The following is a 16,997-nucleotide window of genomic DNA, read 5'->3' on the forward strand; positions in this document are numbered from 1 at the left end:
GACCCAACAGGCACTACAGTGATGTTTGCACTGAAGTCTTTTGTAACAAGGGATTTTCCCCTCTCTGCCTGCAGCCTGAGTTTTGTAAGTCTGCACTCGTGGGGTGAAAGCTGACAGCATCAAACCCAGGCAAGGCCAAAACTGCATCAGGGTAAGGGTACCCACTTCGACCTCTTCAAAGTTATTTTACATAAACAGCAATGAATTAGGCTGTACCAAACAGCTTTTAAAGTCACTTAAAAAAGTATAATAAAGTCCAAAATCAAAATAACCCATTAAGCAGGAATGCTTGCTAATGAAACTGCTTCTTCTTAATTTGATTTTACACAACAAATTGCTTGCTGCAGTATGGCCATAATGGCATTATGCTTTCCAATAAAACCTGAGTGCTACCTGCTGCCTCCACAGATTGTCCTCCCAGTTTGCTGATGTTTCTACCTCATAGACCTGCAGGAAAAAAAGCTTTACAGCCTCCCACCCCCTCCACAGCCCCCATGGTCAGATGGAGACGAGGGGAAGAAAGGGCACAGCTCCTACACAGTGAGATAAATATTATAGATGAAAGAGGATCATCCAGACGAGCCAGGAAGAAGATGTAGCAGAGAGTCTTGGAAGTCCTAAAATGCAGAATGACCTGCTGAGCCCTTGTGTCCTCCCGCACCTGAGGGTGTCGGGAGCCACGTTGTCCCGGGCAAAACCCGGGACGTCCCTGCAGTCACCTCCAAGGGCGCCGGCGCCTGGCCGAGCACCGCAGGGACCAACCTGCGCTCACAAAACACGGGCAATGCTGTCCTCTGGTGGCAGCTCTGTTTTCGTTGCCTTTTTAAAGAAGAATGGTAAATTTTTGCTAGTTTTAAAACAAAAAATAAATAAATAAAATCAAAACCCCGTAACAACCTCCCAGAAACTGCCTGAACCGAAGATCCCTGAGAGCACAACAGAAAAACCCCACTTGGGGGGAACAAGGCGATGATCGAAACAAAGCTCAAATCTGATGTGACAGCCAGCATGCAGCTACATCTGAATGTATGGGCAGGGAATGAGGCCGTACAGGGGGAGAAGATGCCATTTGCAGGCTTTGCTTGCCAGCCCATACCCCTTACAGAAGGGCCATGCTCTCTAAAATAAAAAAGATGTGTTTATCTACAAGGTTCCCGTGTAGCTTACCTTTTGGATGATCAATAAACACATTAAATGAAAATGAAGTTCCCAGCTGGCCCAGCCAGGGCAGCGGGTCCCAGTGCAGCTCCTGTTCCCCTCATCCGTCCCACCACAGCTCCAACACCAAGGGCCATGGGCCAGTCTGCAACAATGAGGAAGGAGTATTTTCAGCTCTGTGGTTCCAACCCTCAGTCCCTACACACCCATATTGGTGTTTTTAACAGTCTGCAAGGTGCCAACAGCCAGCCAGATGGCACTTCTGCAACAGGCTCCATCTTGCTGTTTTTTCTGGGTTTCATGTGGAGGCAGCTGTGCTGGGACAAGGCCACAACAGCCCAAGGGAAAGGCAGGAAGATGTGTCCTTGTCCCTGTGAGAAGCCTCCCTGCAGGCCCATGTGGCCCTCAGTGTCCCTGAGATGACTCCCCATGTCACATTTTAATGAGGGCTTCAGCTCTGTGCTGGGAAGGATGGAGCTGCAGGCAGAGGGGAATAGCACCTGGGAAGTGGGACTTGAGAAGAAAGGGAGAGAGGAGACAGGAGAGGAGAGGAGGCTGCCTACAGAGCATCTACACAGACACAGAGATTGCAGGAGGAAGATGGACAAGCTGCTCTGTGGGTGACAGACCACAGAGGACAGAGGACTGGAGAACGGAGCAACAGGTGCTGCCTTAGAGAGCTGTGGCTGCAGCTCCACTGACTCCCTCCTTTCCAGTGTCCAAAGGCCACTTCCCTGACCCGGGGAGGCTCCCCTGACCCACAAACTGTCTGCCCAGGCTGTAGTCCCAGTATCTCTAGCCCCTGCACAGCAAACGAGACAAACACCGAACTCAGCTGGACCCCAGGCAACACCTGCTCTGACATTGGTTTTGGACAAGGAGCCAGGCATGTGCCAGTCACTGCTGCTGCCATGGCCACCACTGCTGCTGCCATGGCCACCACCACCTACTCCCACAGCTAGGAGTTCCAACCCTGCTAGGGAGGCACGCACACCTCCGTGCACACTCCTACGTGTGTCCATGAGATGGCTCTTCCTGCTGCTCCCCCCCACGGTGCAAGCTGTGTTGGAGGAGAGATAAAGCCAAAACCTGCAGAGCCACCCCTCGCTGTGAGGACAAAGGCCACCTGGCTGCTGCTGGCCCAGGCTAGGTGAGTGTGGCCACTGCCAGGCTCTGCCCTGCGCTGCTCACCGCCTGCTGCCAGGAGAGATCCGCTGAAAGCAATTCATAGATGTAGATTGTTTATTGATTCCAACATATTAATAGATTGGATAATAAACAGTACTTTTAAACATTCTCTTAACCAAAAATATAACAAATATTTACAATCACTCAGTAAAAATACAAAAAGCATACAGAGGCACTGTCTTTCTAAAAGACATAAGTGTAAGAGGTATCAAAAAATAGGAGACAAACATTGCTTGTTACAGAATACTATACAATCACTGACTTGTGCAGTACAATTGCTATTGGAATATCATTACATCTGTGCAGTTTCGCCAATATGCTCACATATTTAGAATTAATACCAAGCTAAACTGCATTCCAGGTATATCAAAAATAAAGAAAAAAACCAAAACAACAAAAAAAAGCACAACATAAGCAAAAGCTGGGCTGGGAATTCAAGGTAGATCACCCTCTATACAAGCATCCTAAAACATAATGTGTAAAGCTTTTCTAAAGAGAGAGTATCCCTTTTTTCTTCTGCTCTCGCAAAGGCAGTGTTTATCCTTAAAAAAAAAACCTAACTCTAAAGTTTTATAAAAACTTAAATGGCAGGTTTGTGTTTTCACTGATGTCTACTATGAAATGACTTGGGAGATGAGGACAGAGTTTTTGCAACACCACTGGTGCCACAGAGCACCCTTCTGCGAGAGGCATCGCTGCCAGGTTCTGCCCCTGGGCAATGGGTGCAGGCAGCCCCCGGTGCACTGTGCACCCCATCCTGAGCCACGGGCCATGAGAAGCTCCAGTGAAGCATTACTCACTCCTGCAAAACTGAGTAAAGGCAAGCCAAGCAAGCCAGGAAAGCAGCACACTGCCTGTTGCTGGCAAACACCTACAGTGCAAAAAATACGCACTGCAAATACCTGTAGATGTTGCCTTTCCACTACTTTGTCTATTTGGGAGATGAAACCAGTACTCAGACGCTTTGTGAGCTCATTTTCCCCTTTCTGCAGCCAGAGAGGCCAAACAAAGTTTGTAAAATGGCACTGCTTTGTGGGGAATTCCTTGGAAGATTAAGATTTATAAAGCATCACAAAATACTGCACGGTTAAACCACAAATAGTTGAAATACATCTTTCACCCACAAGTCAAGAGCAAACAAAACAGCAGGAAGCTAGCAAAATCCAGCTGTGGCAGTGGAAGAACGTGACGTGATGCATTTGAACTGCTCACCAGCATCACAGCCCAAGTTAGAGGAACCCAGAGGATGTACCAAGCCAGGGATCTGTGATGCAGAAGACATTGCTCCGATAAAGTCGTGTACAACAGGTAGTAACTACCATCTTACTTCCATTTCACTTACTGAAAAAAAAGGGATAATGTCTCTTCAAACCCACACCTGACACACTACATTTGGCTATCGGCCCCGATCAATGTGATCGGTTGATTTAAAAACAAAGGGAGGAAAATCCCAGCAAGAAGCAGCAGAGGCAAACCACACGTGTGGAGTGGGAGGAGCAGGGCACTAACTCGTGTGTCCATTGGTAATGCAGGGCTTATTTACACCAGCTGTATCAGCCATTAGGAAAACATGATTTGCAAGGCTTTCGCTCACTTTAAAACCTTTCCCGTGCCCTGCGGAACAGCCAGATGGATGCTGCTGATGTGCAAACACCACGTCTCGGTGCGGGATTTATTCAACTGCTCTTGGGGCTGCCAGAGGAAACCCCAACCCTGCTCCCAGAGCAGCTTCACCATATCCTCAGAGACAACACTATCAAGCTTTTGGGGAAGAAGGAAGTTACTTTAGTAACAATCCCTCATCCCTTCTTTTGTTCAACACTACAGGTCAACACCTGAGGTCACAGGAACCGTATGATTTCACTTTCCTGGCACAAGGCAGATGATCCTCTGACAAATAGCAAAGCCTGTTGCACATGCCATGGAGAAGTTAACAAGAAGCTACAGTTGACAGTGGGACTGCTAGGACTTGGGTTTACATCCCACAAAAATATCAGTTTAACAGTTCTATTATCACCATTACACGTGCTGAGAACAATCGCTCTGCCCTGCGCTGCTTTGACGCTCACGTTAATCTTTGTTCATTAAGGCCTGTGCAGGTTCATTTTATTCATTAAGGCCTCCAAAAAGCAAAATGCATTTATTGTGATACCTCTCAACTGGCTTTTAATTTACTTTTTTTTTTTCCCAACCATTTGCTCCTCTGATTCTTCTGCCAAAAATTCACACAGCCAACAGATTAAGTTACAAGTTAGGGATCCGTTCCTCAGCATCACTGTTTGTTTTGTTTTCTTCTGAATCCCAATCAGTTTGGGCAAGTTCCAGCCTTGTGGTAACATTGCAGCCAGTGCCGCTGGGAACACGGGCACGGGCTGGGTTGTACACGTGCACTGGGCAGCATCAGTCCCCCAAGCTGCTGTGGGGAAAGCACAGCTTTGGGTTGGTTTTGGTACTTGTGTCATTTTCCAAAAATGTTGCATTCACCTTGCACCCCCTGCACACATACTGAAAACAAAACCTTAAAGCTCTTCACAACTATGGATATAGAAATCATTTTTGAGGCACTGTAAAAATGACAAACATCTTCCTAGCTTAGGCTGTAAACATCACAACAAAGATTTACAAGTAAATGTTTAAATACGTATTCACACATTCATGTCCGATTTTAACACTAGAATGGGGCATCGTGTGCTAGAAGAAAGAAGGAAACTGCAGGAATTTCCAGTTCTACCCCTCTGCGCTCTGGCTGGCTAAGCAAAATCAAAACAAGCAATTTATCTGACCACGGTCAAACTAGAGGGTCACATGTTAACACTGGCTGGCGGGCCGCAAGCCAAAATCGTCACTGATATCAACACCACCAGGATTTCTATCTAGGATTTAAACAAAATGGTTATAGACATCTGTACTTTCCAGATGAACACAGCAGGGTTTTTTAACCCCTCATAAAAATGCATTATACTACTATATAAGTGTTACACCATTTAGTATTTAGTTTCACAGATTTTTACTGTGAAACGAAGGTGATTTATAATTTCTTGATTTATTCTTTTTTTTTTTTTTAACAAAGATAACCTTTGTGCCCAAATCCTGTGCAACTCTGGTACAAGGCCAGAATGCGTGGGATGATCTTAAAATCCACAACACAGAGTTTATAAGTTTTGGCTTCTAGCAACACGCTTTGCATGCTGATCTCCTCAGGGCAACACCCCGTTAAAGCTTTTTGGGGAAAGCTTCCCCCTCTCCTAAGAGCTCCCTGAGAGCTCCAGCCTCCACTTTTCAAACTATCACTCTGTGGGGGAGGAGAGCACCAACTGTGGCTTTAGTTGGCTGGCAGCTAAAAATTTCTAAAATTATACTTCTAGGGTAGAGGTTTTTTGCCGTGCCTGTGGCAGAGGGGAGCTGATGGCAGGCGGCAGGGGCTTTGTGCTCAGTTTATATTTCATCTAAATCCACGTTATTTCTGCACCTGAAAACATCCCACTTCTAGTTTTCTGCGTTTATTCCGAGAGCACAACGGTTTACGTGTAGCTAATTTACTATCACATTGACTGAACAGTTACATTAGCCAACCAGAGCACTCCCAACACAAAGAAAGCACAGAAACAAAAATTAAATTAATAAATTATTTTCAGATACTTCAGCATCGTCCTTCACTTTTGCTGACACTTTGATATATTTTCTTTTAAAGTTCATAAAATAACACTCTTAGACTCATAATGGTCATGTAGAAAATAACGACGATGGAGAACTACCAAAGGATTATATGGTATCATACAGAAGAAGGCTTCCAAGTTTCGAGTGGTGGTGACAACTGGTCCTCCCCAAATGCATGGAGCCTGGTCTATCTCTGGATACCAATGGTGGTATCCAGGCAGTCAGTAAGCTCCTTGAGAATGGTTTGCTATTTCACAAGCAGAAACAGCTTTCCTAGGCGATGGCAGAGTGAAGGAAGGTAGAGAGATGTGATCCAACCCGTTCCATCTTGCCTGCAACAGGCAAATGCGATGTCCGAGGTTAGCAGCAGCAAGTCGTTAGCGTTCGCTAACAGAATCATGTGGTCCTTTTCCCCACATCCCTTGTGTTAGGGTTTGTATCAATAGCCCAATGGTTACACTGCTGACACTTGTTCATCTTCTGCAAAACAAGAAGGAAAAAAAGAGAGTCAGTTATCCCATGGGTGCCTGCTGTGGGCACAGAGGTTGCGGGCAGCGCCCGCTGATTTGATTACAGTGGTCCTGTGAAGACTTCACTACTTCATCGTGATGTTTTCACTTTCTTAATCATTGACCACAACATATTTATATTGCCATTTATCAAATCCTTAAGTAGTCTGAGGTGTTATAATCATATGATAAAGACGGATTGCAAACCAGAAAATCCCAGATCCTCCAAAATATTCGTAGCATGCAGCTCCCAACATCCCAAAAGCTACAGATTTGGGAGAAAAGCCAGCAAATTACTTCCCATCATGCATGTCTGTAAGCATGGTATCCCAAACAAAATTAACCAAGCACTTTAAAAATAGTAAAACAGGTGCATCTGCAAGAGTATAGTTAAATTTAGTTTAGAAAAGTTCGGATTAAAATGTTTGAAGCAATTACTTCCTTATTTTTACATAAAATACATTTAACCTCACAACTGAATTAACACTGGGCAACTTTATGTTTCACCGCAAGCTTGAAGTGCAGTTCTAATATGTACGTTAAATCCTGTTTACCTATTTTAAAAGGTCAAGACAGGATCATTTTGCATCAGAACTTGGTTTAATCTAAATGCACGCTCATTTTAAACCACACTGAAACTGAAGGAAACAACCACAACATTCTGATAAAAAAAATGAGTCCATTAGCCAAGGGTACAGAGAGATCACATCACTGCATAAGCATTAAAAGCAAATCAGCAGATAAACAATTAAGTAGAAATTCCCCTAATCTGAAGCTAGTTCTGACAAAACATCAGAGCAGACTTCCAGAAAAATCTCTTGCATTTTGGTCACCCGCTACATGCCATGTGTGGCAGCATTGGCTGTTGCTTCAAACAAGACCATGAAAAATTTAACTGGAAGAGACACTGTCAGGCCAAGTTGGTGTGAGAAGTCAGGTTTTATCAAATGACATGCACTGTTATTTTGTCCAGCATTTTAAAACTCTATCTCCAGAGATAGCTGTGGAGGAATAAGGCAGCTTAATGCTGCTAGCACATGAGAAAACAAACATGAAATGAGGTACGAGTTGTACGACATCCCACCAAACCCAGACTCAAAATACTCGTTTCAGGTCATCATCCTGACACCATCCTAAAGCAGTGTGACATCAGTCAGTCAACCCGTGGACAGGTTTTCCTCATGTAACCCATAGCCTGACAGTGTCTCTTAAAGCCATAAATCATCACCACTGACAGGGCACAGACTTTAAAGAAAAAAAACCCACCAGTATCTACATGCTCTTCAGTGTCCCAGTTGTGCTTTGGGAGATCTCATATGTATGCTTATATACATATATTTATTCATATATAATTTAGAGTTTGCTGGGTGTCAACATGCTTTTTGTGAAGGGAAGGCATTCTTTTTTTTACCTGTGTATACACATGCACACACAGATGCATGTGGATACAGTCACACAAACATCTTTATATACTGAGATTAATCAAGTTTTAATCTCCAAGAATGACCGACAGAAAGCCCAGAACATCGTTGTGAAGTAAACACTGCACAGACCAGATTCACACAGCAGTTCACTCAACATCTACCCAGTCAGGTGTTGCACGTACCATCCTCTTCACTATCTGCGTCAGTCATATCTGCTAGCTTGGGGCTGGACGGCTGCCGACTATGCCACTGAGGCATCTTCGATGAAATACAGGCCACCGGTTCACTACTGAGAGGAGCTGATGAAAGTCTAGAGAGGTCACTGTGCAGCATCTTTGACCTCTGCACTGCCACACTATAGTCTGGAGGTTTTAGGTGTGGGTGGTGGGGCGATCCTTCCTTTATGTCCGCTAAAGAAATCCCCATATATCCCGGAGGGGTGGGCGGTGGCTCCCTATACCTATCGTCCTTCTTAGGTGAGGTGACACAGTACACTGGCACAAGAAATAAGCAATGGAAATGTTAAAGAAGAAAACAAAGGAAACAAAACATTAAAAAATCATGAAATGTTACAATGGCAAAACAGAAACTGATAACAAAATGCAAATGCAGAAACACTGGTTATAACGACAGCAGCAGATATTTACGCTTTCATTTATGTTTTCTACTTATTTTACGAAGTCAGAGTAGTAACAGACCCTGTGAAAGCATTGGATGCCAATCGACTGGAAACAGGGCTACAGCCTTCTCTGTGCTACTCCCTACTCTGCTATGGAGCTCCCCAGTACGACAGAGGAGCGTCATGGCAGCACTGCAGGCTGAGCCCGCTCCCCCTCTGCCACAGGCTGGGAAACTGAAACAAAAACAAATTAAGGCAACTAGCCCAAAGTTAGCGTGCTGGTATCCAACAGCAAGAACTGCTGGTCGACTTCCAACGACAACCACTGCATCATCCAAAGGAGAGGTCAGTGGCTTAATGGAAAATCGTTACAACAAAATATCACTGTATCAACCTGTGTGTAGTAAGACATTAAACCATTCAATCGGCTTATGCTATAAGGAGAAAAACAGATCATATCACGTAAAACTGCTCCTATGAGGCAAATCATATATTGACCCTGCAACCATTATTTTTCATTTTTAAATAGTAAATATTGGGTTAGCACATCCATATTTTCAACTTCTTCCTTTGGGTTTTTTTTTGTTTGTTTTCTTTTATACTTGTATCTTAAAACTATGTTTTCAGTTTACAAGTGAGAAAAAGAATAACCAGGAACAGCCATGGAAACAAATACCTTTGGAAAGGTTGCTTTAGACCTTTTGAGGTCAAGAAAAGACTACAATCACTGATACTTCTTTGCAATGCTCATATCACATAATTCATCTTCTACTTTCCCATCCCATTCATCGTAAGTTCAGGCCACAAAGGCTCTCAAACCAAATCTTAACTTTTTTTAAAGTTCCCTCCCATCCACCCCTAGGTCTGGGGCTCATGTGCATGTTAAATGGGGCTTTTTCCATGTACACATTGCAATAGGAGGGTTTCAAAGCTAGGATAATTTGTAAAAGCTATTAGTTGGGTGAATTAGCATTCTTCTTGTGAAGGCATTTTAAATAGCGCATGTTCATTACAGTTTCATTTATTTCAGCAACTGTAATATTTTCTTATCTTACAAGAACATGAAAGGCTGAAATTAAAGGAGTACTTCTGATTGTGTTGTGGACTTGTGAGATTGCAGGTCTTGGTATCAGGAACAAGAACTGGTTCATACCTGATGGCATTTGTTCATGCTCAGGTTTACCATAAAATAAACCAACCCAAATCTATCAAAATAAAATATTCTAAGAACACTTAATGTCCACAATATTAAGCGTCCAGAATTTTTGTCACTCACCCACAGTCTCAGGAGGTTACAAACTCTTTCACAAGGAACTCCCCTACCCAAGTAGATGATTATTCAAATATTTGCTTTGTAAAGAAAATAGGCTGAAACTCCACACAGTGGTTACAGGAAACCTAACTAAAAGGCAACAATATAAATGTTAGTGTCTACTACAGGTAAAAGTAATGGAAAGGCTATTCTCTTTGGACATCCAGCAATGGCTCATTATCATTCCACACCTCCACTGCTGGTAAAGAAAAGGTTGCAGCAAGAAACATTTCACATTGCAGAGGGCAGAGTTGCACGTGAAGTCATCACATTCACTGATTCTGATAAGACCACATTCTGCCATTAGTATGTGGGCAGTGCCTTTCCAGCTCCATTTTAAAGGTTTCAGGAAAGAAAGCTTTGTGCCAATTCTTTTGGGGACTACTTAACACCAGCACTCATTAAGCAAATTAACTGAAGATTCCAGTTTTGTTTACAATATCCTGAACTCATGTAGTCATTACAGTCGCTGGCAACAAGCTGTTTGTAGAGAATAAGCAAATGGTGAAGTAAAGCACAAATATCTTTGGTGTGTTGTATGATGACAAACAGCTAACAGATTTACGTTTACAAATCAGAAACTGTATTCACCTCTACCAGATCTTTGCTTAAGTAGATGTACACGTGCTCTACTGAAGCACATTGCTCAGTGTTTCGTACAAGTGAGCTATGATTGCATAGAGGTTGTGCTACAAAGCTACAAGGTGCAGTATGTAAACAGATTTTAAAAGAAGGGGAAGAGCTGTGAGCAAAGATAGGCTCTACTAGAGAGTTAACATACCATCTCCCTAAACCAACTCAGAGGCTCACCTGCAGCTTTGAAAGGCTACAAGGGCAGTACACATGCACAGGAGTGAGCTGTGAGCAAGTCTTTTTGCAAGGTTCTACCACACTGCCTTTCTTTTGTGAAGCCAAGGAGGAGGAATGCAATCCAAGACCTCCACCCAACATGTGATGTTTATTCAGGCAATTACCTTTGATAACACAAACCCCTCCAGCAATCTAGTCAGTAATTAAATTGCATTTCAGCTGCACCCTTGACTTGAAGTCTAGAAAGCTTTGCACTCCATGTTTTGTCTTGTTCCTAACCCAGTTCTTTAGTTTTGGCTGTTAAAACTCACTATAACATAGCAAGAACATTTTGCTTGGTAGAACTATGCATATTTGAAAAGTCATTTTCTAAGTTTTCTTCCTTTCATATGTAGCCAAACTGCAACTGTATAACCAAATAATGCGCAATTTAGCATAGCAAAGATACAAAGGGAATCTGCTTTGCCCTTGAGCTTCCAGAGACCAAAGCCCTGTGGATGAAAGGTGCCTCAGTTTCTGAGAGGTGGGAGAGCTCTGTACCACTCAGCAGTCATTCTTTTCCCTCTTGAGTTCGTGGAAAGTCTGTATTATATAAACTTCAAGAAGCCATGCTTGTTGCTCCTTGACAAAAGAATGTCTACAGCAATGAATGTTTTTAAAATCATTTATAAAAAAAGGTACAGAGAGGAACTGCCTGACCTTTCCATGAAGTCAGTTCCCCTGCAGACCCATAAGTGACTGGGAAGTGGGCTGGTTTACTCTTGCAATTTTCTTAATGCAAAAGAAGGTGGCTTGAAAACACACTGTCTGTGTAATGCTCTGATCGAAACCACATGTAAAGCTGAATTTAACATGCCATCCAGCCCCAAGACCTACTGATGTCATTTCTTGACAACTTGGTATCAAAATGAAAAACAGATGCAGAAGCTTCCATACATAAGCTGCTGCTTGACTTACCTATCAGGCCTTTCTCTGTACTCGAAGTAACAGTTTTGTAAGTGGCATCAGCGCCTGGTTTAGAGTCCAAAACCTCTGTTTGCTCTGCTGTGGAATTCTCCAGCCCCCTCCGCTTAATCGTCCCATAGTTTGTTTCGTAGGTATCTGACAGCGAACTGGAGGAAGCCCAGCTCTGCCGAGACTGATCGAGCTCCATGCTGGCTTTCGACTGCCTGTTGGTTTTGGAGAAGGCTTCAGAATACAAATAGGCCTCCTCAGAATAACAGTTTGTGGGATCAACTTCAGCAATAGGCCCATCCAGCTGGGTGTGACGGTGAGAATTGAGGAGATCCCAGCTCTTCTGGTTTGGGATGTTCTGGAAGTTATCATGGGAACTACTCGAGCATGAAGTCCAGCTTCCTCGACCGCTATCCGCTGCCTCTACTGTGATATGTTCATGGGAGATCTCCTCACTGCTCATGGAGGATGTGAAAGCCATCCCTCTGATGAGAGCAGGCCTGGTCATTGACCAGCTACATTTGAAAATAAGAGAAATCAGAAAAAAACCAAAACCATTCATAAGCTTTTCAAACAAGAGTAGCATACTCAGAGACAAGTATCTGGTTTAAAGACAACTAAACTCTGTTTTTAAGACAGGTAGGCAGCAAAGTCAAGGGCACACAGGAACATTGACAAGAAACACCACTATTCCTGACTCGTTACCACACATGGCAGCAGGGAAGTTATTCTCAAGGCAACAGGCATTAACAGGCTTGAACTCAGATCCATAAGAATCTGGTCCACAGAAGCTTTCCTCTAGCAACAAGATGGTGCGTGACTGAACACAGAGGAGTGATTACATCCTAGTTTCAGGCTATGGCCACTTCTTTCTTTGCACTTATAAACCAAAATCAAAATCAATATTTAGAGTGAAAAACAACCCCTTCACTGGACACTAACATAAAGTTTAGACAGACTGGAGGTAGTTGTGTTTCAAGAATATTTGGAAATATTGGGCATAAACAATGTTTGTGGAAGCGATCTGGAGTGATGGATTCTGAAAACCTAAGTATGACATTTCTTGTTTAAAGAAATGGCTGCCAAAAGCTCTAATTGCTGTCAATGCACAATTAAGGGGGAAAAAAAAAACCCCTAAAGCTAGGTTTGCATGAATTTACAATACACAAAGTTATGATTGCTAGACGTTATTCAAGTCTCTTGACTATTTCTGGTATTGTTAACAAATGCATGGGCAGCACAACATAAAAATTCAACACTATCCCTCAGCAGTTTATTGACACGTTCTGAAATTGAGGGACATATCTCAGGGATGTGCAAGCAACTTCTTTTTTTGCTTTGCTTTTCTATTTTAAAAAATTCTATCATTAAAAGAAGTTTCCTCCCTCCAAAACCCACAGAAACTAAGACATAAAGTAACAACCACAAACCACAATCTGCTTTTAATTTGCAAAGAAATAGTGAGCTGAAGGTAGCTTTTCACAGCCAGGCTGGAGGGGCATTCTGCTGAACACACTGTTACTGCTTTTAGTAATTCTCAGCACATCTTAGGCCTTTTAGAAAAGGGAATTATTTTCATGAAGCACATCTTTAAATTCCCACTTTAGCCCAAAGAAATAAACTGAATCACTAATTTCTTAAAAGCTGCATCACTTCAGCAAAGCATACACAAATTAACTTTACAGGGCAGAGAACACCACAGAATACTGGTGTATTAGAACCAACTATACAGAAACAACATACAGCTCTTTATAGAGGTCAATCACAAAAACAGATATCGCTTTAGAGATAAGCTATAAAAAATAGTAACAAGCAAATCCATTGACTTGAATCCACATTTGAGAAGAGAATATATTGTCCCAAGAAATCCTTAAATCCTATGGATCAAGGCTTAACATCTAGTAAGACAAAACCAAAAATTTCCAGCTCAAAGTGTTATCTCAGGATAAGTTCTCATTGCATTGAACCAACAAGACCTTGTGTGTGGAAACTCGAGGAAGACAGTGGCAGAAAGCTTCCACTCTGCCCAAGCCAGAAGTGCTAATCATGAAAATCCTTAAAAACCACATTACAGCATGCTAAGTAACCAGTACTGCTGACTCAGAGTGCTGATAATATCCCGACTGTTCTGCTGTCACTCCCTTCTGCACTTCTTGTTAAGTATCATCCTAGCTTTTAAGACATCGCAGTCTCTGCAAGAGATGTACATCTGAACCACACCAATGGTAACAAGCTGCTGTATATCCAAGTAGTACTGTAAGTTTCTAGGGAAAAGAGGCTCCTCCCATGCAGAGCAGCCAGTACTCCAGTTTATAGCAAGAGCTTAATAAACAAAGCAGAGAGTGTAACTGTACCCCGACCAAAGCATCATTACCCTTTCTGACACTACGCCAACAAGCCCAACCAAAACCAGCCGTGTCTTACCCCGGGCAGGGCTGGCCATACTCAGTCAGAGGCTGAGGATGTTCTTTTCTCTCTGCCCCTCCTGAATCCACCACAATGAGGGACTGGGACAGACTCCTCTCATCCTGCAGTGCTGCCGACATCGAGTCCACTGAGCAGTTGCTCACAATGCTGGACCGGGATGAAATCTCACTGTGACTGGAGTCCGAGAAGTTATCAGATTTAGTGGAGGGTATGAGGGCATAGCCTAAAGGACCAAAGAGAACATCTTGGGTCAAAAAGTAATTTTAATTTACCAGGCTCGACAATGACTAATTGACACACATTTCAATAATTTACAAGTAAACACCATACAGATCAGTCCACTGACATTTTTAGGGTATGAAAGCTTTCAGCAACTGTCAGCATCTACCACTGTAACTTAACACAAGTCCAGTGATGTCAGTAACCTACCTGCAACTTCACTACTCTCCCGCTCAGAAGGTTTAACCTTCATAACCAGGATCAACAGTTGCAGCATGAATAGCGGGTGGGGAAATCAGGTCTTTCCAATTTTATAAGTGCCAAGTCCTCTAGCATAAATGCTGTGCATTTCTCTGCATCCCTCTGCCCTACTGTGTGAGACAACGATTTTGGCAGGAGATGCTGACTACAGTAAAAGCCAGCTTATTGGCACCCAGGATTAGCCACATGGTCCATTTCAGTTTTATTACCTGTTCCAAAATTAATAGAGAAGGAAGCGAAAGTGGGAAACAACATTTTGGCAGGACCTGGACCAGACATCAGCATCGGTCCCACAGAAGGAAAACAGCTGAAGGTGTCACCAGTTACAGAGCAAAATAAAAAAAAAAAGGCATTTTCTGCTTTTCTTACCCTTACCCTCAAATAACTTATTTCAAACATAATGTTTTTAGCCCCATATAGCCAACACCTCTTCTCCCTAGTACCTGGAGTGAATGTAAAAGATACTACTATATTGGGGACTTCCATGGGCTTTGGTTACACATATCCTGAAGACACTTCTGTTGGTACAACAAAAGTGATTCTAGATGGGACACCTGTCCCCAGACTGTATCAGAAAAAGCCCTCAATATGGACAACTTGTCTAAATAATTTATTTTGATGACCTTAAAGAATCAAGAACTGAAATGAGCTGAACTTGGCAAAGTGCATCTGGGCTGGTCTGAAGGAAGCCACACTATGAAGTTTTTCAGGCTTAGTGCCTGGTCTCCCTCCACACAGGGCAACCTAGAGGTTGAACCAAAGAGCACTGTCTGAATGCTCTGAACACCGAAAGGCTTGAGGCCACAATCACTTCCCTGGGCAGCGTGGTCCAGGGCTTGGCCAGAGCTTCAGAGAAGAATTTTTTGCCTAATATCCAATCCGAATTTCCAGCTTTAAGCCATTCCTATGTGTCTTATGAGCATACATCAGAGACAAGAGATCAGCATCTCCCTCTCTGCTCCCCCTCACGAGAAAGCTGTAGACACCAATGAAGGCACCTTTTACATTCCTCTGCTCTAGGCCAAGTAGACCATGTTTCCTCAGACATTCTTCATAAGTCATGCCCTCAAATCCTCTCATCATCTTCATTGCCGTCTTTTGAACACATTCCAACATCTTTATACGTTTCTTCTATTGTGGAGCCCAAAACTGCACACAGCACTCGAGGTGAGGCCACATCAATGCTGAATACAGTGGGACAATCTCTTCCTGCAATCAGTTTGCTACACTGTGCTTAATGCACCCCAGGATATAGATAGTCCTCTTGGTCATCAGGGCACATTGTTGACCTATATTGAGTTTCCCCATCTACCAAAACCCCCCAGTCTCTTTCCACAGGGCTGCACTCTAGCTTCTTGCCCCCTGGTCTATACATATGTGGTCTATACAGAATACACTGTCCCAGGTGCAGGATCCAATATTTGTTCTTTCTTATATTTCGCAGAGCTGGTGACTGCTCAGCACTCTCATCTATCAAGATCTCTCTGTAAGGCCTCTCTACCCTGGAAGGAATCAATGGTTTCTCCTAATTTAGCATTATCAGCAAACTTACTTGTGTGCATCCAACTTCCCGTGTTGAGGTCGATAAAAGCGCACTGGCCCTAAAATTGGGCCCTGGAGAGCACCACTGGTGACTGGGCACCAGCCAGATTGGTATCATTTACTACATACCCCATTCACTTCTCCCTGGGTCCAACCCTTCAAGCCAACTATTCACCCACAATATTGTGTACATGCTGGATATTTTGTCCAGAAAGATGCTGTGAGATACAGCATCAAAAGCTTTGCTAAACCTGAAAGTCTCACATCTGCAGCCTTCCCTTCACCTGTGAGGTGAGCAATCTTGTCTTGAAAGGATATGAGGTTAGTAAGGCATGATCTTCCCACCATGAACTCATATTGGCTTTGATTCATGACTGCATTTTGTCTTTCAAACGTTATTCAGTAACTCCCACAATAATCTTCTCCATCACTTTTCCTGAATCTCACTGAAGCAAGACTGAAAGCCTTATAATTACCAGGGTCTTCTTTCTTACCTTCCTTGAAATTTGGAGTAATATTTGCTAGCTTCCAGTTGACTGTGACTTTCTCTAGAGTCCCAAGATCAGTGACAAATAACAGAGAGGTCCCACAATAACATCGACTGACTCTTTGAGAACCCTGGGATAGATCCCATCAGGCTCAACAGACTTATGTGCTTCCAGCTGCAGCAACAAATTTAGGATGTTCGGTCTTCAAGCTCTCTGGAGTACTCAACTCTTTAGACAAGTCCATGCACCATCTTATGAGCAGATCAAAATTAATTCTTTTGTGCTATCAGGCAACAACATCAGGAGGCATCTGCTAAATTGGTTCCTTTTCTTTATAATCAAAAGAACCAATTTGCCTCCAATAATACTGTCTCACAGTTGTGGGTAGTTCCCCTTTATCTGAGGGCAAAAAGCCTTGCATTAATGTCT

The 16,997-nt window shown here is 43.2% G+C and overlaps 1 protein-coding gene across 6 annotated transcripts in view; it reads right to left on the reverse strand.

Moving 5' to 3' along the window:
• Window positions 1-2,382: 2,382 nt before the first annotated feature.
• RAPGEF6 (Rap guanine nucleotide exchange factor 6) overlaps window positions 2,383-16,997 on the reverse strand; it is a 134,855-nt gene continuing 120,240 nt past the window's right edge. For 4 of the 6 annotated variants that reach the window (XM_062002336.1, XM_062002334.1, XM_062002335.1 and 1 more), the window contains 4 exons: window positions 14,056-14,281; window positions 11,635-12,146; window positions 8,119-8,430; window positions 2,383-6,483 (listed from right to left, as the gene is read on the reverse strand). In XM_062002336.1, coding sequence (XP_061858320.1) covers window positions 6,458-6,483; window positions 8,119-8,430; window positions 11,635-12,146; window positions 14,056-14,281 — 1,076 coding nt within the window. In that variant the 3' untranslated portion in view covers window positions 2,383-6,457. The remainder of the gene's footprint in view (window positions 6,484-8,118; window positions 8,431-11,634; window positions 12,147-14,055; window positions 14,282-16,997) is intronic. The other 2 variants (XM_062002338.1, XM_062002337.1) reach the window with 1 other exon arrangement.

This window comes from Colius striatus, chromosome 9 (genome assembly GCF_028858725.1).
Source record: "Colius striatus isolate bColStr4 chromosome 9, bColStr4.1.hap1, whole genome shotgun sequence".
Lineage (NCBI taxonomy): Eukaryota > Metazoa > Chordata > Aves > Coliiformes > Coliidae > Colius > Colius striatus.